This window comes from Thermobia domestica, chromosome 13 (genome assembly GCF_964235325.1).
Source record: "Thermobia domestica chromosome 13, izTheDome1.hap1.1, whole genome shotgun sequence".
NCBI classification, from domain to species: Eukaryota; Metazoa; Arthropoda; class Insecta; order Zygentoma; family Lepismatidae; genus Thermobia; species Thermobia domestica.
In genome coordinates, this window is record NC_137466.1 from 219,915,691 (window position 1) to 219,940,159 (window position 24,469).

Below are 24,469 nucleotides of genomic sequence, written 5' to 3' on the forward strand. Positions count from 1 at the left end.
AAAATCATAAACGTGCCGTAGGCCCAGTGGAAACTCATGTCGTTCGGAGGCCACGTTAATACTATAGGTCCACATCTTATATAGTCCTGTTGTTGAAAGGGACGTTAAACTCAAAATCAAATCAAATCGAAGTCCATGGGCAAATTGTTTTGAATTGTTAGGGAACTTTGTTGAAAAGTAATACAACGTTTGGTCTCTCAGCTGCTTCGTTCATAGATTTAGAACTCTTGTACTAACTTTGTATACTAAAAGAAAGGAATAAAATTCGCATTAAAGAGTGTTTGTTATATCTTATATATGTTCTCTCCAGCGCCTTGGCCTTTGCTTTCTCCAGGAAAGTCGTAGAGGCAGGTCGTTTCATACACCAAAGGAAAGATAAATAGTTACACGTGAGCTGAAAAGAGATAAAGAAAGCCAAATCATAACTGGCGGAGAGGGAGGTGGACTGGCCTTGATTTGTATTAAAGCATTCGCAGCGGAAAGACCATGGCATCTATTCTTCTGCCTCTGTGCATCCTCATCTTGTCCTGCTCCTGCCTTTCTAGTCAGGAGGACATAGTGGTGCGAGTGTCAGAGGGACTCCTACGTGGGAAGAAGATCAGCTCACAGGGTGGAAGAACAATATTTGCTTTCCTTGGCATTCCATACGCCCAGCCTCCGCTTGGACACCTACGATTCAAGGTAAGTTATTTAAAGCACTAGTTTATCGTCGCAGAAACAAATCTATCTTGAGCAAATCCGATTCAATCAGAATTGTTACTCTTAGCGTAATTAGTTTATTTTTTGATGGGGCATGACCCCTTACTTCTGGAAGGCATGGTAGCTCAGTGGTAGAGTGCTCTGGTGCTTGGGAACCCTGGTTCGATCCCCGGGCAAATAAGTTTGTGGTGGACAACATCGTGTCGGAGTACTCCAGTTTCCTCCCACATTCTGATTCCACCATCATTCACTTGCCTTAATCATCGTCTCCCTTAACCTAAAGGATGTAATCGTGGGACGTTAAACTGAAAGATTTCATTTTATTTTTTCTTACTTCTGTGAATTGAATGAACTTTACTTCTGGTCCAACGATATTCTAGGAGATACAACAATGTTATAGGGAGGCAACACGCACCAGCATTGTTGTGGGAGTTAGCTGGGCCTATGACTGTTACCCATGTTCCTGAGACCTTTTCATATATTATCCCGCATCTCCTTCGCAGTCTACCAAAGACGTCTTTCCTTCAGGTTCCCAACTGGAATTTTTTCAGCCTTCTTCATAAAACAAACGAATTGACCACTTACCTCTCTTTATAGATTCGTATACATAGATGGAAAACTTTTCTATCCGTTGAGATCTTAGAGAATTTCCCATATGCCGTTGTAAGAATATAACCTTCAAAAGAGAGGTGGATGACCATACATCTTTGAACAAGATGTTCTTCTGTGCTAGAGAGACTTCTTCATCTGAATTCCGTACGAATATGTGCTGAGTGTGCTTTGTTTTTCTTAATTTTCCGGTCACATGTTGCTTTGAACATCTCCAGCACTTGGTGTCAAACTTTTGTTGCTCTATTCCACTTTGCAAGACAGCGTTCAATTCACGCGTCTGTATAGTACAAAGAAAAGAAGGATGTTTTTACAGATTTGTACTTTTATTGTTATATACTACTACTAATTTTTATTATTAGCTAGATATAAGCGATTATTAATAGGAATAACCGTCTCAATTATTTTTTAGTTGGAGATGGTGAATATCACTTGACCTATGGTCTCCCAATAGTAAACCACGAATGAAACTGGAATTGATAGGGGGGAACAGTCCCCCGTATAATAGCATTGCTCTTTTAATTTTTAAGCGATTCCCATCAACTTTTTTTTTTCTCATACACTGTTTTGTAGTTGAAGAATGGATAGCACATCTTCGTTTCAAGATGAAAGCTTCAACATTTAGTAATGTGACTAACGAATATCACTTTGTATACATTCAGTAGTGCCAGGCTTTGCAGAACAAAATAATGTTTATGCACAATATTAAAAAGCAAGGAACTACAGGGAACAATAACGATGCCGTTGCCGTAGTCAATTGCCAGAACAGCTGACATGCTCAGTGTTTATTAAACTTGGGCTTAAATGTCCTTAGGACTGTCATCAATCAGCTTAGCAACCCCGAAAATATGTATTCGACAGTAATCTCGGTCGTTTACAAACTTTTACACGTAACCCATTCCCACCCACAAGGGGCGCTAGGGCTGTCTTATCTCCACAGTATGTTACCAGATTGTGAGTAATATTTGTATGTGAAGTTGTTTTTAAAAATAAGCCTTAAAATGTTGCTCTAAACATCTTCCTAATATGAGGAGCCTGGGACAAGCAAACAAATATTGATTCTTATATATAAGATTACTTGTAAGAAATATTAGTGGGCTGGTCAAGTAAGCCAGGAAATTTTGTTCGATACAAGGGGAAATAATGGAATTAAAATAGAGGGGCTTCCGTTGGTAATGGACGTGACCTGGACAACAGTAATAGGAATTTAATTTGATGATTTCTGGTAAAAGGAGGGGCGATTGCCATATTCCCTGAGAGAAGCACTGCAAATGGTGACTGTTCCAAATCTATGCGTCATTTTATCCATTGCAGACTAAGTTTTGTAAGTGCCATTTTATCAAAGAAGGGGAAAGAGAGGGTGTTGTACGATGCACATTAAAGGAGCAGAGCACCTTTGTCTCTCCTGAAATATATAGAAATCCAACATTGGATGAAATAATATTCTGTAAAGGTATCTAGACTTTATACAAATATTAAATGTTCTAGTAAGTAAAGAAAGCGTAGCATTTTTTTTTTTTTTCGTGAGACTGTTATAATAATTTTGTCAATGATTTTTTTTTTAAATGCAATATTACTGCCCCGTTAGCACAAAACCATTCGAAGGGGCCATGTCAGTTCCTCCTAATGAGAAAGTCTCACAAAGATTGAAGCAACGGCTTCCTAACGGAATAACGAAACAGAGTAGATGTTTAGGTCTCATGGGACATACGTGGGCCGTTAAGAAAGATAACTCTAGGTCCCATGGGATCCATGAATAACCATATCAACTTTTTTCCGAGCAGAAAACGTGATTAGAAAAGCTTCTTTCTCGGTTGAGTTTTCGACATTCAACACAGGAAGAGATTTTAAAAAAATAAGGTCAGGCACCCGTTATCCAAATAAACGCAGTCTCACTATAGAATTTTTTGCAGTTAATTTTCGGCTATTCTTTTTTGTTAGTATTATTATTCGATTATAGCCTACATGTGGAGTAGTTGGAGCAAGTTCTCAAGCAGACGTTGGATATAGGTCAAAAGCTTTCTCGTTCAAGGACCAATCGAATCTTTTAAATTGTAGGTGTGGCTTCTTCAGCGCTTATAGATTTTATACAAAAACATCTTCATTCCAACGTAGCTGTTTAACAACTTTTTACTCTCTCTCTCTCTCTCTCTCTCTCTCTCTCTCCTTTGTGATGTTGTGGCAACTTTCCAATGACTGCTGATAGCAGATAACTTCGTTTGATAGATTCACTGAATAAACAACCTGTGATGTTGACACAACGTTTAGTATCAGAGTCACAGATGAAGCTAGTCATCCTTCGTCTCCAGGGAACCACAAAGAAATAACATTTAGAAAAGAAAAAAAAAAACATTGTTCCAGTTAGTTAGCAGTGCTTGACAAATAACGAAAGTTGTCGTCTATAATTGAATGAAAAAATTAATTGTTACTTCATATTTTTTAAAGAATTAATACTCTCTTTATTTGTAATTTCTTTATTTTTCTTTTGAGGACAAGAGCTTTGGGAACTGAACAATATAAACGAGAGAACCATCCCAAGCAGACCATAACGGCCAGTGGTGGATGTATCCCGGGGCCGGGGGCCCTAGGCTTCCCAGTTTTTTGAATGACAAAAATAATTTAAGCTATCATTTATATATTATGTGAAAGTTCATAGTAAACTCATCATATACCTAATACTCTGGGTTCTGGCTGCCCTCTTCTCTTCTCCCAGTTTTTATCTCCTAGATTCACCATGATAAGGTATTTCTTTACAAAGCGAATTACTGAAATTCACTTTTACCAATGTATTGGTAAAGGTGAATTTCAGTAATTCGCTTTGTAAAGAAATACCTTATCATCTTTGACATTGAAATAATTATATTAAATGATTAAGAACATTAAAAGTGAAGAGACATATGTTGAACGTGCACCCCTCGAAAAAGTAGTGAAAACTGACAAGGAACGGACATGATTCTGTCATTCGGTCTCCGAGTCAAGTCTAGTTCATTCGATAAACATAACAAAGATATGTTCATGCACAAAAAATTAGGTGCCATGGACAACGAAGTAAGTCTCTGGGGCCCGGCCCATTAACCCTGTTAGTATTTTAAAAAATCGTAGACTCGTAGTAAAAAAGCTATTGCATCAACACTGTTCATTAGAAAGTCATCTTTTATAGTTCATTCTCTTTACTATTAAACAAGCTTTCCAGAGGTGGTATGTATTGGGACTCATAAGATATTTAAACAGGGAAAATTTGGAGAATGTCGGGAAAATTCCCTCCAGAAATCCCTCCCATCAACTTAGGACCCCTCTGGATTGGCCCCGGCTAAAAGCACACAATCCAAATGTATCTTGAAAAAATACTGTAAGTGAAATGAGTGTAGCAAGTTTCGTTTTGATAGGCGGGATAGAAATGAAGGGAAAGGTTGTATACCAATATGCTCTGTACATACAAAACCGAACCTTTAACCTGACCTATAAAGAGAACATAATATAAAAAATATAAATGTAATACTATTTATTACGAAGTACTGTGTTTAATATTTTTAGATTATGTTCTATTTATAGATCAGGTCATAGGTTCGGTTTCGTATGCACAACCTTTCCCCACAGACATATTCCGTCTAACAAAGAGAAACTTGGTATACTCATTTCCTAGCCTCTATAGTATGTTTCGATATACATTTGGAACATATGCTTTTACCCGAGGACATTCCAGGAGAAGGGAAATTTGTTGGGAGGGATTTTTGATGGAAATTTTCCTGAAATAATTCCGATTTTCCCTGTTCAGGTACGTTATGGGAGCCAATATATAACACCTCTGGAAAACTTGTTTCATGCTAAAGAAAATGAACTATAAACCATGACTATCTAATGAATAGTGTTGTTGCAATAGCTATTTCACTGGAAGTCTATGATTTTCTTGATACTAACAAGGTAATGAACCACAGCGCAGGGACTTACTCCGTTGTCCATGGCACCTATTTTTTTGTGCATGAACATATCTTTGTTGAAATGACTAGGTTTGATTCGGATGTCCTAATGACACGTTCATGTCCGTTCCTTGTGAGAAGAGAAAACTTTTTAATTTAACAACCCACGAACACCCCCCCCCCCCTAGACTACAGCAGACGGATGATAATAGTAGCAAATCATTATCAAAGAGAAACGTTGGAGTGAGAATGTGGGAGGAAAGGGAACCTGAAGAAACCTACAGACACAACAATTGCACATGGCCTCGGATTCCTCACAGCAGAGGTGAGCGCTCTATTTTAGAGTCAATCCCCAATGAACCCCTCCCAGAATTTATGCAATTTCGATGGCATCAGACTACCCTCGACCGTACTGCTCTGCTATCTCACTAACGAGGCACGGTACTGTTGCTTGCCTCGTGGCAATCTCATGGTGATAAGTTGTGTATATGAGGTACAATTATACATTAAATTTGGCTATTATAACTGACTCCATCTTCGTGTATGTTACTGCAAACGAAATATAAATATATGAAAAACAAAATTGTATTTATAATTCCTTGTAAATTGGTATCCGCACAGATTTATTTTATGCATGGATAAATACAGTAGCGTAACCAGGATGTGTGTTTTTTTTTTGGGGGGGGGGCAAGTGCTGTTATAGGTACATATAGAAAAATTACAAACAAAAAATATATAAAGATAAAAATATATAAAAAAAATACAAACATCAAAGTACTAAAGTACATTGTCGGACCTCTTTAGGGGGGCGGCCCCTCCGGGCCCCCCTTCCCTACGCCACTGGATAAATATATTGGCCATAAATAAGAGTTTCCTTTATTTAAAAGAAAATATTGATAATGACTTAAAAAGCAATACAACATTCTTTAGCTTAGTTTAGGAGAGGGTTAAGTAGAATTAAAAATACTAAAAACTAATGAAACATGTGAGTGGTACCGTTGAAAAAGGTTTGTTATACTGAAGAAAATGACGTTTCAATCATGACGCTAGGTCAAACAGTAATGACGTAGTACATTTTTATAATATGTATATACATGTGTGTATATATAGGGCCTAAATTCAGACTTTCAACAATTTTTCCGCCCTTTGATTTCAAGATATGAGATTAAAACTTTTCACATATATTATGTACATAATAACTTATTCTTTTTTTTTCTTAAAAAAAAATCAGATTCCTACGTGAACCCAGGCCCGAGCCAGAGGGGCAAAGTGTTTTGACGGGATTTTCAAAAAAAAAAAACTTCCGGATTTTCCCCGAATTTCCCAGTTTGGGTGTATGATACAGACAGTAAGTGATATCGATGGAAAAGGCTTGTTACACTGAAGAAAATGACATTTGGACCATGACTCTAGGTTAAACAGTAATGACGCAGTACATTTTTGAAGTATATATATATATATATTCAAGAAAAATTCAGATTTCTACGTGAACCCAGGTCGGGGCCAGAGGGCACAAAAATTTCGAAAAAACAATATTATTTTCGAAAAATCTCTCGGTTTTACCAAATATTCCCGTTACTGGTGTATAATACGGACAAGTGAGTTGTACCATTGAAAAGTAAGCTCTACCCGTAAAAAAAAAAAAAAAAAAAAAAAAAAAAAAAACGAGGTATGAACCATGATCCTACAATAAATAGAAAGGAAGCAGTAAGTGTTTGAGTGAAAGTCTAAAATTTACCTCAAAAAGTGGAAATCCTAAAAGGGTTAAACTAGCCTAACGTAATCGAAAATAACTTAAACTGCATTTGTCAAAATTAAACTAAGCTAACCTAACAAGGGCAGCCTTAACTATTCTTATTACATCTTTATCCAACAGAAGCTAATCTATAATGCACTTACCAAAGCTAACGAGAATTAACCTAAGCTACACATACCAAAGCTAATTTTATTTAGGCCTACATAACTGAAGGTAGCCTAAAGTGACTTACCAAGCTAAACTAGCTTGGAACTAACCTAGCTTTAATCACATTTATCTAATATAACCGTAACTATTGTAGAAAAAATTGCTTACTAAAATTAAGCTAACCTACGATAAATTTAGTTATCCTAACTATAGTGGAAATATTAGAAAACGAATGTATCATTATTTATCGAAGGGCTCCACAGTCATATCGAGAAGTAACTCCAAGTAATATTTGTAGTGTGTGTGTGTGTGTTTTTTTTTTTTGGGGGGGGGAAGTAATGTAAGCCAATATGCTTCCTTTGTCTCTGTACATTTTGTCTTTTATCTCTGATATATATAAATAAATATTTTCAAATGTGTTTTACGTAGCCACCATTGCCTCCTGCTCCATGGGAAGGTGTAAGAGACGCTGTAAAAGACGCTCCGCTCTGCATTCAGAGGAATCTCTACATCAGATCCAAAGACATCGATGGCCAAGAAGACTGTCTCTATCTCAACGTCTACACTTCAAAAGTAAGTATAGAATCGTGTTTGCTTTAACTGTAAGGGATAAAAACATATTTAATTCTTATTTTGCACATTTATGTCAGAGGCTCTGTTAGAGATAGGAAATGACTATGAACCGAGTATTGAAAATATTTGAGATCTAATATATCGTCTATTAACGTTTCTGCATATCCACTCTATTACCATATGCTTCTTATATTAAATACCATCTTTGTAGAAGCCTAGATTTGGCGACAAACTTTGTTTTTACTTCGGTAAAGACCTTATCAATATCATCTGTACAGTCTTCGTCAAGTTGGAAAAATTGTAGAAATAGGAAAAAATGAAATTTTTGAGTTTTACGTCCCACGATTATGCCGGTTAGGCTAAAGAAGATAGGGATGCACGCGAGACACGAGACGAGAGTGAAAATTTTATGCGAGACGAGACACTAGACGAGACTCGGTTAAGTCTCGCACGAGAAGTCTCGCGAGACTTCTCGCAGTCTCGCAACATTTATGAATTACATGTAATTGTATATTTAGTGATTTTACATTTATTGAGTTTTCTAAGTTGAGCGTTAATGCCTCTAGGAACAAAAAAGTGATTGGGGCAATAGACATTTTATGGGATTTATTATTATTATTCAAGGTTGATTTTCAGAATTAAAGCCTTCTTTAGTTTCTAAACATCATTAAAAAAAGAAAAGCTTTGTAAATTGGAAATTTATTACAGCATCGATTTAGGACTTTATTTTGCGACACAAACACATACACGCGGGCGCGCACGAATACATGAACTTCTGTTTTTGGTCTGAAAAGCGAATAAGACTCCCTATTGCTGCGAAATGTGATATTTCTGTAGTTTCTGTCTTTTTCACATTACTACTAGCGATTAATGTTGGGAGATGGCGGGGAAATCCCCTTTCGTCAAAGTTTGTCTCCGGCCCGGCTCGCAGAAATAACATAATATTTTTACATGGAATAAGTATTTTCTTTCTATATATTTATCAAAAACATGCCCCTCTAGTTCGGAAGTTTAATTCAAACACTGGTTTGGTAAGATGGCCCTATAGGTTTGGTGCGAGATGGTAGGAATGGCCCTATATCTGTCAGTAATTTTATACGCGGGCGCGCATGAATACATGAACTTCTGTTTTTGGTCTGAAAAGCGAATAAGACTCCCTATTGCTGCGAAATGTGATATTTCTGTAGTTTCTGTCTTTTTCACATTACTACTAGCGATTAATGTTGGGGGATGGCGGGGAAATCCCCTTCCGTCAAAGTTTGTCTCCGGCCCGGCTCGCAGAAATAACATAATATTTTTACATGGAATAAGTATTTTCTTTCTATATATTTATCAAAAACATGCCCCTCTAGTTCGGAAGTTTAATTCAAACACTGGTTTGGTAAGATGGCCCTATAGGTTTGGTGCGAGATGGTAGGAATGGCCCTATATCTGTCAGTAATTTTATTTTCTAGAATCTGGCAACACTATATAAGTTGAAAGCGAAAGTTGATAAAATGCGATAATGCAACATTGCTACAAGCGCGAACGAACCGAAAGAATTGTGTTGTGAGGAGTTCTTTTGTTGTCTACAAGCGCTTTTGGTGGTATAAAAACATCTTTATAATGGAAAATCACCCTTCAAGGAAACGACCAAAACGTGTAAATGTTGATAGTGGCGACGATATTTTAGAAGAGCCAAATATTGCTGGAGACCTCTAAGCTGGAAAACAATGTTTGATCCAGCAACAATTTATGCTGGTTTTGCTGTAAATTACGCTATTAATTTGACGAAAATTAATGGTTCAGGAATCAAATTCCAGCACAACTTTTCTTTTAATTTGGAGCGGAGGGGACACAAGTTCGGATACCATGTTGAACTCTACGTTCCGTCTCCTTAGGATGTTATGAACATTAATCCCATGGAAAGCAATGAGAAACCACCATGGATTCACCTTGCCAAAGGACTTTTAGGTCAAATACCTGCCTTCGGACAGAATATCACATAATCATTCATTAACAGACATAGAATAACACATTGCAAAATTTTGACCCAGAATATATGCGAGACTGCGACTCTATGCGAGAGTCTCGCGCGAGACGCGAGATGAGACTCAAAATTTTATGCGAGACGAGACGAAACGCGAGACGAGACCAACATTTGAGGCGGCGAGACGAGACGAGACTTTTCCATTTCTCGTCTCGTCTCGCGTGCATCACTAAAAGGAGATGTAGAAATAGGAAGTGGCCGCGAGCAAAACCCGGTGTCAGGTTGACTTGTAATAACAGCATCCAACTATTTTAGAGCAAAACTCATTTTTCTATCTCTTTCTTTCTTGATAATTTCATGTAATTTTTGCAACTTTCCACAGTGTTCTCTTTTTGTAATAGAATCCTTTTGTGCACTTAGTGTGTCTTTGTGGTCGTAAAGCAGATGAAGCAGTGAGGTGAGGCCAAGACGAGAGTACAAACCTCGCACGTCTGGTGTGTAAAGATAAAAAGTAATATGATTTAAATGCCAGTGTTTTTATCGCTAGCATTCTTTCTTATGATAAGAGGACTACTTGTTCCTTGTTGCTTCCCAATTTACCAAAGGATTCTAAGATCTTTGAACGAAGCAAGAGTAGACGACAATGAATAACCACATTCATAAACACTGGATGAAATTAGGAACCATCAGTGAAATGGAGTATTATAATTAACTGAAACTGTATTGAATTTGACAATGTAGTTGTTCCGATATCACCGATAAATGTTAAATGAATGGAGAATTAAAGTTGGCTTAAAAAATATCGAACCCTGGCACAGGCCACTAAAGGAGTGATAATACAAAGATATTTATAATTTAAGTAAACGTCCAGAGCACGAAACAAAGTTTGGTTGCAACTGAATAACTGAATCATAGTGAAGTCACCAGCAGCAAGCAGCGCCTTAGGGACACCGGAGAAGTAGAGTCAAAGACAAGTTATATGGCTTTTAAAAGTGATAGATTACTTAACACACCTGTGAAAATGATCTTCTTTGATATCCACGTCGAATTTTCTGATCTACATAGACTACGTTAAACGGATAACCTTCTTTTTGAAACTTTTTTTTTCTGCAAATGTGATACTCGTTCATTAATTTTCCCAAAATAAGATTTCAAACCAAGATTCTTGCGCTTTTCACTCTCCTTTAGGTTTCCTCAAACTAAGATTATTTCGTTTACAGAACGCTTGACACCACCCCTTTCCTGCCATTTTACTTTCAGAGCAATATCTATCTATCTAACTCTCTATGGCCTATGGAACCCGGACGTTCAATGCCGCGTTCACAAAAGCTCTCCACTGACTTCTATCATTAGCTAACTGCATCCAGTTTCTACTTTGTATTCCAATCGCTGCGAGATCCATCTTAATATTGTCCTCCCATCTGCACCTAGGTCTTCCTAATGGTCGTTTTCCGATTGGTCTTCCAGTCAAGACTTTGAAAGCGTCTCTACTTTCTTCCATTCTAGCTACATGACCTGCCCACCTAAGCCTCCTAGACTTGACGACCCTAACAATGTTGGGTAAACCGTATAAATTATGTAGTTCCTCGTTATGAAGTTTCCGCCATTCCCCATTCCCGTTCTTCTTGGGTCCCAATATTGGGTCGACAACAAGAGATTTTGAACCGAATAGTAACACGAATTCCCTGCTTTTAGTCGACATTTAATTTCTCCGTGAATATGATTTTCCTCTGTTAATATTGATTCTAGATATTTGAAAGTATCCACTTTATCAAAAGTATTATTTAGTATTTTAACGCGTCCATAATTTGCTGTATTCCGGTTCCGACGCACTTCCATGTATTTAGTTTTCTCTGCATTTACTTCTAAACCCATGTCCCTGCAAGCGTTTAATAAGATCTCTGCATTTCTTTCTATTGTTCTCCTATCATCTATTAAATTTACATCATCAGCATATGCCATAACCTGGTGAATGCCGTTCAAATGTAAGCCCTGGTTGCTATCTTTGATTTTCCTTATAGCGTATTCCAAAACAAAGTTAAATAATAATGGCGACAACGCATCTCCTTGTTTCAGGCCATTTTCGACGTGAAAGCTCGTGGACAAAAATTTTCCTACCCGGACTTTACTTTGGGATTCATTTAAATACATCTTAATTAATCTAATTAGCTTTCTCGGTATTCCAAGTTCTGCAAGAACGTTGTATAATGTTTCTCTTCTAACCGAGTAGTACGCCTTTCTAAAATCAATAAATAGTTGATATACCGGGCTACTGTATTCCCACTTCTTTTCGAGTATTTGGCGAGTGGTAAATATTTGGTCGATAGTTGATCAATTTCGTCTAAATCCGCACTGATAATCTCCAATAATTTCATCTGCGTATGGGGTCAGTCTTGCTAACAGAATATTTGAAAGGATTTTATAGGATGTTGACAGAAGAGAAATGCCTCGATAATTTACAGTCAGTTTTGTCGCCTTTCTTGTGGATTGGAACAATGATTGATTCTTTCCACTCTTGTGACAATTCTTCCTTGTTCCAGATAAGCAGAATGAGTTTGTGTATCTTGTTCCACAATTTTTCGCCTCCAGCTAAAATTAACTCAGCCGGAATTTCATCTACACCCGGAGATTTGTGTTTCTTTAATTTCTTTATAGCGGTTTCTACTTCTATTCGGTTGGGTTCTGGAATATACGGTTCTGCGGTGTGTATCTCCTTTTCTTCACGAACACTAGTTTTTGGTTGCGTGTTAAGTAAATCGTCAAAGAAATCTTTCCATCTATTTAAGATGCTATCCGTGTCAGTGAGAACTGTACCGTCAGATTTCTTTAATATATAAGCACGAGGTTGATAGCCTTTCTTAAATTCGTTGATTCCCTTATACATGTCCCGGATGTTTTTATTTTTACTATTATCTTCAAGTTCCTTAATTTTAGCTTTCAGAAAATCGCGTTTCTTTGTTCTAAAAGTTTTGGAAGTTTCCCGCCTGATATCTGCGAAATTTTGTGTAGTCATTTCATTCGGATTTTGTAGCCAGCGTAATTTTGCCTGTTTTCTCTTCTCTGCTAGTTTTATGCATTCCTGGTCGAACCATGGTTTGTTCCTACGTATTTCCGCGTGTCCCAATTTTTCTTTTGCTGAAATTTTAATGCTATCTCTAATTTCAAACCAGGTATCCTCAACACTAGTGCACTCCGAATCTTCTAAAGCCGAAAATCTATTCGAAACTTCAATCTGGTATTCCTCTCTTACCTGGCTCTCTTCTAATTTCTTTAAATTGAATCTCTCCGTTTTCGGACAATGAATATTACCTTTATTCAACGATAACCTCTCTCGTATTATCGCTGCTACCAGGTAGTGGTCAGTGTCACAATCAGCCCCTCTAAACGACCGGACATCAATTATGCTAGATTGCCTTCTTCTATCTACTAAAACGTGATCAATTTGATTATGTGTTTTCCCGTCTGGTGATGTCCAAGTGTATTTATGAACGTCGCGATGTGGGAATTTTGTACTCTTCACGATTAGGTTTTTGGATGTTGCAAAGTTCACGAGTCTAACACCGTTGTCATTACTTTCCTTATGCAGACTTTCGTTCCCTATAATCGGTTTGAAAATATCCTCTCGTCCTACCTTCGCATTGAAATCCCCTAATAGAATTTTCATATGGTATCGCGGGAGTTGGTCAAATATCCGTTCCACTTCTTCGTAAAATCTGTCTTTTATATCGTCATCCTTATCTTCCGTTGGGGCATGTACATTTAAAACAATAATATCACACCATTGTCCCTTAAGAGTAATAAAAGAAAGTCTGTGAGTAACAAATTCAACCCGTTTAATTGCTGGTAATATACGTTTATGAACGAAAAACCCTGTTCCTAACTGGTGATTTTTATTTCATTTCCCGTAAAAGAACGTAAAATTTCCGGAATTCTCAGATCCATTTCCTTCCTACCTAACTTCCTGAACTCCTACTACGTCCATCCTGTATTTCTCTAACTCCCTCGTTACGGATTTTAACGCGCCTGCCCTATAAAGACTCCTAATGTTCCATGTTCCAAATCTCATGTCCATTTTGTTTTGCTGAGGTCGTGGCAAGTTATCAGTCCTTGTCCGAGGCTTTGGGAATATTTCTGAACAAGTGCTTTTTTTTTACAGGATGAGGTTGTTAGCCCTACCCAAACCCCCAAGCTGGAGGACCACTCCTAGTCGGCTGTCCGCGACTGCTTATTCAGTATATTCGCAGCTAACCTCTATATCTAGAGGCCTTCTCCTCGATCCGCAACCTGAGGACGCGCCATGCCGTGGTGACAGGAACCCACGTTACACGGTTCAGAACAATATCTAGTTTTAAAAATGTCTAGTTCATATTTAGAAACATAAAATGTATATATGTGCTGCTCGACACAGTTTATTTTAGTAAATCCAAAACTGTGGATTCCAAATATGTCTACTATGCCTACTTTTTCCTCTAAATCACTGGAAAACAAGCATGGTCCTCCAGTAACACCGAGCGATGTCTTACGCGTATAGCCTAAAGGAACGCGTATAGCCATTTGATATTCTCTGTTGATATTTAACACGTTTGTATAAGCTGGAGAAACGAACGTAATATAGCTCTGACTCTCAGCATCGACAGAATTAATTGCTTTTTCATGCTTTCTTTGCTCCATTGGAATCATTTGTCTCTTATCTTGTAATTTCTGACCATCTGAAAACTCAAAACATGCATATGCTTGATGAGAACCGAAACATAAACAAATATTAAATACCGTGTCCTTATTCCACTTTTATTCAAATTACCCGTTCTAATTTATCCAAATCGCCCCGCAAGAAGCGAATATACAATACAAAACGTAGTATGGAAACTACACACCGGATGGCGCCAGCGTACAATTGGCACTAATATGGTTAAATGCCAGATGCTTTACCTTTACCCACTTAATAACAATAAAAGGAGCATAAGAAAGCAAAGTTAAATATTATAACGACAAAATAAAATACATCTTAATATTTAACTTGCTAGAAACAATAAAAAAATGCTCCTTCAAAACCAAAGCGAATCCAGTAAAGTAGCACCTACAAATCCACTATATTTATACTAAAAAGGCGAGATGTGCTTCTACTACGGTTAAGAAAATGGTTAACATTATTGAAATTTTATCAGCCGTTCAAATTACTCCGTTGTACCTATATCGCAGATTCTTGTCCGTCTTCCGAAGCACAATTTGAAATGAGAGTGCTTTCGACCGTAAGTTCCGCTTTAACTTACCATTTTACTATAAAACTAGCTGAACCTGCGCTCTCTACACAGCGCATCATTCGCATTATGACCATAAATTTTCTCAGTCCTCACGACATCTGTACATGTCCCTTTACAGACACAAGTGAAAGGCGTCTTGATTAAAAGAAAAAAAAATCAGCAAGGGGAGATTTTTTCGATTATTTTTTCTCAATATCTCGCAAGATTTGAGCCTACTTCCGGTTGGGGTTTCTAATTCATGTATGACCAGTGTTTTCTTTCTTCTTGCATGCAGTATGTAATAAGCAAATACATTACATATACAATTAATTATAATGTCAGTTATATATGGTGCTCATTGGGCAAAACACTCAAAAAATACAGATTTATCTTAAGACTCGAGAAATGGTTATCCTTCCTTTTTCATTATTATTTGGCCATGAAACAAACGCCTGAGACAATATACAAACCCAATATACAACATTGTGATGTTGGAGTGTATAAAGCATAGGATATGAAGCTTTAGGTTTTTTTTTTTTAATTTCAACGCTTTCAGTGTGCCCTAAAAAAACGTAATAAAGAAATAATGGCCATGTTTTTTTTAAAATATTCAGTTAGAACTGGACAATCTACGCAAAATTTCCAATCGATCAGTCAAAACGTCATCTTTCTAGAGCCTGTAGTTTCCGAGATCTCTTTGTCGAAAGGATTGGCCACAAACATATAAACATAGTTTAAAACAACTTGGAAGATGGAAGCACAATTCACATCCATTGATTTTAAAGAAGGCTTATTAAAATACAAAGGCTTTGAACAATAATTTTATATCATAAACTTTAGGAAAAATATATAGTTAACTAATTTAGACTATTTAAAGTAATGGTGGGCATAAAAACCGGTTTTTCATCGAAACCGGTTATCGGTTTTCTCCGAAACCGGTTATCGGTTTTCTCCAAAACCGGTTCGGTTTTTCACCTGATCCGGTTTCGGTTTTCTCCAAAACCGATTCCGTTTTTTTTTTAAATTTGTTCTATTTCTGACCAGAATGGTGTTTCGTTGTTCTCCGGAAACCGAATCCATTTCCAGAGAAATAGTCTTATGTGTTTTCGAAAAGTTAGTTTCGGTGAAAAACCGAACCGGTTTTGGGGAAAACCGAACCGGTTTTGGAGAAAACCGAAATGTCGGTTTTTCGGGTTTCGGTTTTTATAGAAACCGGTTTTCGGTTTTTATAAAAACCGGTTTTGCCCATCCCTAATTTAAAGTACAAATACTTAAAATGTTTGTCTCTGTTAAACGTGAAATCACACATAACCGTAAATTAAAGATTTGAAAGCCAAAGTTATAGGTTGGAACTCAGGCGCTTTTACTTGTTATTGTAGCATTTTAATAGATAGATTAATTATTCGGCGCCTGTTTGTTATACAACCCAGTTATAACCGAAGTGTGGTTGGTTGCAGATGACTAGGCGTTCTCTTGATCCCATTTCAACAAGTTTGGGCATTCATATTTCCATGTCTCTTTCCGAAATGTTTTAATAAACGAATAGCATCTCTCTTTGCTGTTTTCCAACATCGATAGGATTCCTCTAGGTAGGCTAAGGTTGACTGTCGATTATCAGTGATAACGTAGGATTGACCAATATTGAAGCATTTCTACAGAATACTTATTTTCTTAGAACTAGATAATATCTTCAATGTTATTAGCGTTTAATGACAAGATGACCAAAAGTGAGACAAACAGCAATCCATAGGACCTTAACAAAATTATATGGGTGAGCGTAGTTTTCGACAAAATGGATAAAAACTAATTTTTATATTCCTAAAAAATAATACAGTAGGACGTCGATAATCTGGAAGTCAAATAACCAAACCCTGTTCCTAGAAACTTTTTACATTTTGTCTTAGCGCTAACGATAAACAAACAATAGGGTTGTTCGTCGGCGTTGTGTGAAGTCAGTGTTTTTACAAAAGGTCATTCATATGTAATTGTTTGTCATACAAATTTTTATTTTTATTTTTATTTTCCCTTACGCCTATACAAGTTAAGTTTTAAGTGTGAGTTACAAGAACAGTGTAATTTAGTGAACAAGAACGTTCTTCAGAAACATTAAATGTAAGTAGCCTTACGTACGGTATTGTAATTACTGTCTGTACTGTATAATCACTAAGCCTAAATGACATTTTCTTGATCATTTTCGAAAATCCGAACTACCTGAGATCCCAATTAGTTCGGATTTTTGACTTCCTACGATAACCACGCCAAACTGACGAATATCTTCAACATACACATCGTCTCTAACAGATGGCAGCACACACATAACTTTAAATTGTGATTAACGCTAAACTTTTTTTCTCATTTCTAACTATAATATTGTGCAAAGATAAGATAATCGATGGATCAGATCAAGCTGAACATAATGAAGCAGTAGCGTAGCCAGGATGTGTGTTTGGGGGGACAAGTGCTGTTATAAGTACATATAGGGAAATTAGAAGCAAAAAATATATAAATATAAATATATATAAAAAAATACAAATATCAAAGTACCAAAGTACATTGTCGGACCTCTTTGGGGGGCGGCCCCTCTGAGCCCCCCTTCCCTACGCCACTGTAATGAAGTGATTAAGAGAAAATTTTCAGAAAAGAATTATATCGGTAAAAATAATGTCGTTCGTTTCAATAATAAATTGATAGCTTTTGTTCCACTGAAATGTCAAATATTAATTGTTGAGGAGTAAATTTTATTTATTCTTACTTTGCCACATAGACACCTACGAATAATGCACATAATTGTCACCGTCCTACAGCTCATTTTTTGCAATTTAAAAGAAACGTTGAGAAAATAGATTCGTTCTGAACTTTATTAATCAACCCTCGTATAAATAAAAATGTTCTAGAAACTCTTTGTCATCGTTTTGGAATGTTTGTTCGTCTGTGTTGGTAGACTTCCGTTCGATTTCATAACCATATACGGACATACGACGCAGAAACAACGACTCTCTTTGTGAACGTTCTCTAACTCCGGAAAATCGGGAAAGTCGCAAAACATTTTACTTCTCTTCAGTGCTCAACGCTGATTTGATTATTTAAAATGGCCGCACTTCTTTAGCCAAAGAGTGTGAACTTGTCATCATACGTCATCACCGAAGAGCTTCAGCCCGGAAAGATATACGCACTAGCTAACTGAACAAAAGGCGCAGTCGCCGTGGACCAGTTCAAGAGGAACGTGTTGACGTTCGCTCGCCCGAATTACATTTACCTAAAAGCAGCATTCAGGCTGCCTAGTTTTCTATATACAAAGTGACAGTTCATATTTTTCATAGTGATTTTTCTATAAGTGCACTTATTTGACAATACAGCGGTAACGAACTCCTGGAGCAAAACCTGCATTTGTAAACCCTATGGGGAACCATCACTGAAGAAGCAGTAAATTAATTTTGGGACCTTAACGCCAAAACCAGTACAGATCATCGAACACAGGACAGCGGAGGAGCGACATCGACAGGCTAGCCGAAGAAACACGTGAGTTAATTGACATTTAATGCCACCTCGTCGTCTATTATTAAAATCAAGCCACTAGCGTAAAAACAGTGTTAGATTGTTCATGGTGAATATATTGCAAATGCAAACGTATGTAATATTTGTGCTTTTATAGTAACATTATATTTCTTTTATCGAAAAGTCATTTTATCATTTGTATAGTTAATATCAAATCCTATTGTACTTGTAGCCTAACAAATTTATTTACGTTGTCTACATTTTTCGTTTATTGCGTTTCCAGCTACCGCATAACGAAACTGTAGGCATGGGCAAGTGATCGTATACGTCGTAAAGTAGCTGGAAAATAAGAGAAGAAAAGGGCGCAGTATGAGACTGAGAAATTAATCCGAACCACGACGCAAAATAACGATTACATAATATTTTCAAATAAATAAATAACCAAAACGAAGAAATATCAGTACGTGAATTGCTTTCAGCCATTTTGTGTGAGATTTTTTGACGTTAATATTTCGAAAAGGGATAAAGGACAACATATATGGGATTTTTCATATGGAGACATACATAAAATCCATGTTAACAAAATTCACTACAGGCAGAAGTAGACATATTGAATCATCAATAAGTGTGAAATGAATTGTGTCAAATTCGCAGGTTTTTTTTAACCGAGATCTTAATCTTTCTTTTGCTGTTGGGATAGTGTGGAAACTGTTTCCGAGGTTACAAATGTGTGGTACAAAAACAAACAAACAAACAAGTAACACAATTTGTGCTCCTGCACTTAAGAAATAAAAGAGAAAATAAAATAAATGAACAAATGAATGAAAGAAGATAGAGTACCAACGAGAAACAATCAACTTTCAGGGCATTCCTTACAAAATATGTGAAGAATGAAGGTTTTTTGTTTTTCAGTATCGCGACGGCCAGTAGAAGCTCATGGCACAAAGTCGTGATATCGATACTGCACTTCTAGGAACAAAATATATTTGTTTTCAATTAAGGAAACACTTATTAATAAATTAGTTTATAAATATAGAAGTTCGATAAAAGATAATTTATTGAGACCTTCTGAAAACTTACTGTTCCACAAAAGTTTAATTTTTCATATTACACATCATATTTGTAATGACTTGAGTATAACATGGAAAATCAGAGTCAAAATGGGACTTTTTACCTCGCGATATGGAATTTTATAACGTTTCAGGTTGGCAGCACTGCTTGTTTTTAAAAAACAAGAATACTAAGAAGTTTATAAATTTACATATACAAAGTCAGCTGAATTCTGTTGTCCATTTATTAAACTTTTTGTTTGTTTGTTTGTTTAATTTCAGTTGCCGGATCCTGGAAACGAGAGATTCGATGTAATGGTATGGTTTCATGGAGGGGGATGGTTTGCAGGGACCGGAAACAGCTTCGTCTATGGTCCAGAGCTCCTACTTGACAAAGATGTTGTCCTGGTAACTCTTAACTACCGCCTCGGACCTTTAGGTAATTATCTTTCTAAATTATTGTATACAGTTTAAATGATGAAATATTGAAATTGCACCATCCAATGTTTTATTACGTATCTTATCTATCAAGAGATTCTTTACTGTTGTGGAATATTAGAGACTACTTATTAGCACAGATTTTCCCCAGAATTTCTCTTAACTGCACGATTGATCGCATCCATAAGCGCCGACGTTGGGGGGACAGGACACTTTTGGCCAGTGATTTATTTGTGGATTTTGTAGAAGGGGGGAATATTTATTGTGTTCCATATAATAGAACAATCTTAAAGTGGGGTTGGGATAACGTTATTTTTAAACCTATCTACTTTGAAATTATGGTACTAGTTTGATAGGAGACCCCCAAGATCATCATTTTTTAAACTTTTTAAAACACAATTTTATGATAAATACGGATAGGTACGTTAGGTAAGATTTGGTTAGGTAGATTAGATTGCATGCGTTACTTACCTTACTACTTTTTGTCCTACTGTTGAGGACAAGTGTAAAGCATCCAGTAAAAGCCCTGGAGTTGTATTGCAATTTTGTACATCTTGTCATAACAAGTGTCACACTCCTACGTAAAACGGTTTTCCTATGACAAGTAATTCTTTAGTCTGTTCTAATTTGGTCCTTAAAGATCAAATTCCCCGCCCGAACAATAAATACTACAAAAGGTAAGAATTTACTTTGAGCAGAACAGTGACAGGTGCACATACACTTGCGCCTAATTTTATTAAGTAGAAGGGGAAAGACGCTACTAAATGTCATTCCTTATCATAAGTAAGTTTTCGTACCAATTTGCTCCTTATCTTTAATAAAATTAGATTCAGGGGTGTGTGCACCTATCAATGTTCTGCTAAAAGTGAACTTTTGGCCAACAAAAAATACTGGCATTAAAATGAATCCAGAATTAAACAAAGACAGGGTGAAGCTGAAACATGATTTACGGCATGTTATATAACACTGTCTTTAAAAATTAACAATACTTTCACACCGTACCTCACTTTAGCAATACGTAGAATAGTGTAGCAATACGAGGTTCTTTTACATCGAATACCGTCTTTTTCCCAGTTGGTTTGTTGGTAGTAGCATTATGTCATAATGTCCATTTCTTATCCAGCTGATGGCATACTTTTCTGCATTGAACGAGGTAATATCTGGTCCATTAACGTTTACGAAAAAATAAATTAGAGGGTTTTTACAGATATGTGGTTTGTAGTATCAGTATGCTGCAAGTTTAAGCTGGAAAAGCCTCTCTCACACTCTGCAGAAGAAACTGAAAGAACACTGATTTCCATGTTAAGATTTTGTAGATTTGGGCCAATATTAGGTTTCATCTTATGCTCTCGAAATTCCTGCAGAATTTTGGCTGAATCATCAGAGGAAAATTTTAATTCTTTTATTTTTATTTTATTTTATTTTTAAAATTTGCATTACTTCTTTGTTGCCCTTTAACATTCTTGCAGACAATTCTTCTCGCCCATTGGATTGTAGCAGAACCCAATACTACTACTAGACCCTTGCAATCTTATTTTCTGGTACTTCTCAAGAGAATTGTCTAAGGGTTTTGCCAGTGAGACGCCACAAAACTGGCCAGTTTCTTCAAACTGACGTAATTGTTCCATGGACATGCCCCTTTATCTTTCAACGCTTCCAGAACATTTACAGTTTTTCAATTTTGCTTATTACCTGTACAAGGGATGCATACCTTTCTTATAGAAACAGGCTAAGGATATGTAGAGGTTCCAGCGCATCTCGGATCATGGACATTTAATAAACAAAGTTCCACTTAGTGAGTTTTACGTACAGATCTGAAAATATTGCACGCTGCTGAAAACTTCTCTGGAAATTTGTAGAAGCTTCTCGAAAGTGTTCCACTAGCGCAGGATAGGACTTCCGCAATGCTTCTACTGAACGGTAGGAAGAGCCTAACCACAGTACATCAAAACTTTAGTAATATTATAGAAGTGAATACTTAGTTCTCGTGATATTAATTCGATTTCTCTCCTGTTCTTCGGGGACATTGAGTAAACACTGTGCAATTGCACTACAAGGCTTTGAAAATGAACCATATCTAAAATCGTATTTACAAAGTTGTGAACAGCCAGTTTCAGCTTTGACTCTACAACGACTCACCAAAGGTAGTCGTCAACCTGGTTCGGCTAATGATATAAGTAAATCTTGAGTGGTAGTAATTGTTTACACATAAAAATATCTTCAATAATTATATATACTATTATTCTCACCTTTTCTATCGAAATTACAAGTCGATGATCGGTATTAAATGGTTTATTAGTTGATACTCTTATAACGTATTTTCACTCAAACTGTCTTGCAAACATACATGTTGATTAGGTATCTATCAACAACTACATAGCAACTAATTATACTATAATGTCTGTTTCTTACATATATTAAAAACATTCTTCTTTTGTTATTTTTAAATTAACATTATATCTGGTATAGTGCTTATGTAGAAGCACTTTCTGCCCAAAAATACAAGTAATTATCAATTTATACAAAGTATCTCGTTGTATAAAAATGTCGCCCGACGATGGGACTGAATATAAAAGTTACAAGGGAGTTTGGTTTTTATATTTAAGAACCACTGGTCCGTTTATAAGAACAATATTCCATTAATTATATCCTATACATTTTGATCGACCCTCGCATATATATAACATTATTTATTTTCATTCATATAAATATATTTATAATTAATCTTTCATTTCATTATCATTTATCTTTTATTACATTAATATATATATTTTATTATTAAAACGTCGTCGCTTATTTATATAATTAACGAAGGGTACGAATTCAAAATAGTAAGAAGCAATTACATTTCAAAACATGAGTCACCATGATCAAGGGCGCATTATATATTAATTACTTTAGATGATATTCTACAGTATGCATTGTATCAATCGGGCGTCAGAATATAGAAGAATCTTATTCAAGTAACATATAAGATTGTGCATGAAGACAGTCGTCGAATAACTAGCTTAATAGAATGAATCATATACTTAACATAATCTTTGACAATTAAGTCTCAACACAAATCAAATATACTATAAATAACCTTTGCTTTTAATGAATCGAACTATAATTCTTCATATTAAGAAAGAGTTAAAATCATTTGAAAATTATCATTTGTTGAAACAAATGTGATAAAATATTTATGAGTCCATTAACCAATCCTATCAAGTATAGTGCTTGTATATCGAAGTCATAAGAATTGTTTTCATTATTGATATTAACACATAAACTTAAAAATAAATATTCACAAGAATCTATAGCTGGTATGGGTTTAACCCTCACTTCATTAACTAGAGTCAGTTTAAATTTGTACTAGCATATGATTCTAATAAAGTACATTGTACTGCACTATCATGATTAGGTTCCGCAATATTTTGTACATGTATTGCGTCGTGATTCTGATTTTGATACGACATGCCATCTCTTGAACAACGATTATGTCTATACATAGAATTTGTAGCATTTCTAGAATTTCGCCATGTATTTCGATTGTTTTTGTGTCTACTTCGGTTGAATGATCTGACATAATTATTGTCACGATTGTTTAGGTTAGGTTGATTACCAACATAGCTTTGCCTATTTTGATCGTTCTGATTGCTTGAATTTATTCGGTTTAGGTTGTGTTCCGTATCGTTCACACTACAGATATTTAGATTCCGAACAGGTACAAAATGATCTGAATTATTTTTACTTTTGCCTATTCCTGCTTGTTGATTCAGAGCATGGTATTGAGTTTCATAACATTGAACAAGCATTAATAAATGGTTAAAACTCATACACTGTGTAGAAAACAGAATCTGTTGTAATTTAAACGGTAGCAAATTTCGAATTGATGCTATGATTCTAGATTCCGATTGCAATGGATTTACGACTTTTAATTCGTTGTATGTATTTACAACAAACTCGACAACAGATTTGTGCAAACGAGGATTGAAATGTTGGTTTCTAATCGTGGCATCTCTATTTGCAAGCAAAAAGTCATTTTCGTAATTTGCGATTAGCGCTGCTTTGAACTCCTCATACGTACTAACGTGATCTCGTACTGCTTTAAACCATAAAGAACATGGTGGGAGTAATAAATGAGGGATTAGTTTCATATATTGTGATCTATCTATGCACATTATATTGCACTCGTCCTGAAATTTTTCTAGGAAAGAAGTAGCATTCTCATTACATTTACCACTGAACTTACTCATAGCACGTATTTCACTCATCTTTACGCTTAACTTTACCTTCCTTTTATCATTCCGTGTTCTTGTTGAGTGACAATTCCTACCTATGGCGTGATGTGTAGTTGCACCATCTCTTTTCCGCCCATCTGTACTCCTCGGATGAATTTCTTCCAAAATAATGTCCTCATCAGATACGGGTGAAGGCGAAGTCATCTCTTGTGAACAAGGGAATTCTACACGATCATTATCCATGTTGTTGTGGTATGTGTTGTCCTTGATCTGTAGTGTCCTGATTTTCTCTTGTAAGGTAGCTATCAACTGTGTATTCACACGTATCTGGTTGGAGTTATCCGTGACCTGAAT

At 36.2% G+C, this 24,469-nt stretch overlaps 1 protein-coding gene across 1 annotated transcript in view; it reads left to right on the plus strand.

Moving 5' to 3' along the window:
- Positions 1-390: 390 nt before the first annotated feature.
- The window catches only part of LOC145667977 (uncharacterized), a 132,677-nt gene continuing 108,598 nt past the window's right edge, over positions 391-24,469 (plus strand). Inside the window, exons 1-3 of the mRNA XM_081735402.1 lie at positions 391-681; positions 7,558-7,701; positions 19,737-19,893. Coding sequence (XP_081591528.1) covers positions 487-681; positions 7,558-7,701; positions 19,737-19,893 — 496 coding nt within the window. The 5' untranslated portion in view covers positions 391-486. The remainder of the gene's footprint in view (positions 682-7,557; positions 7,702-19,736; positions 19,894-24,469) is intronic.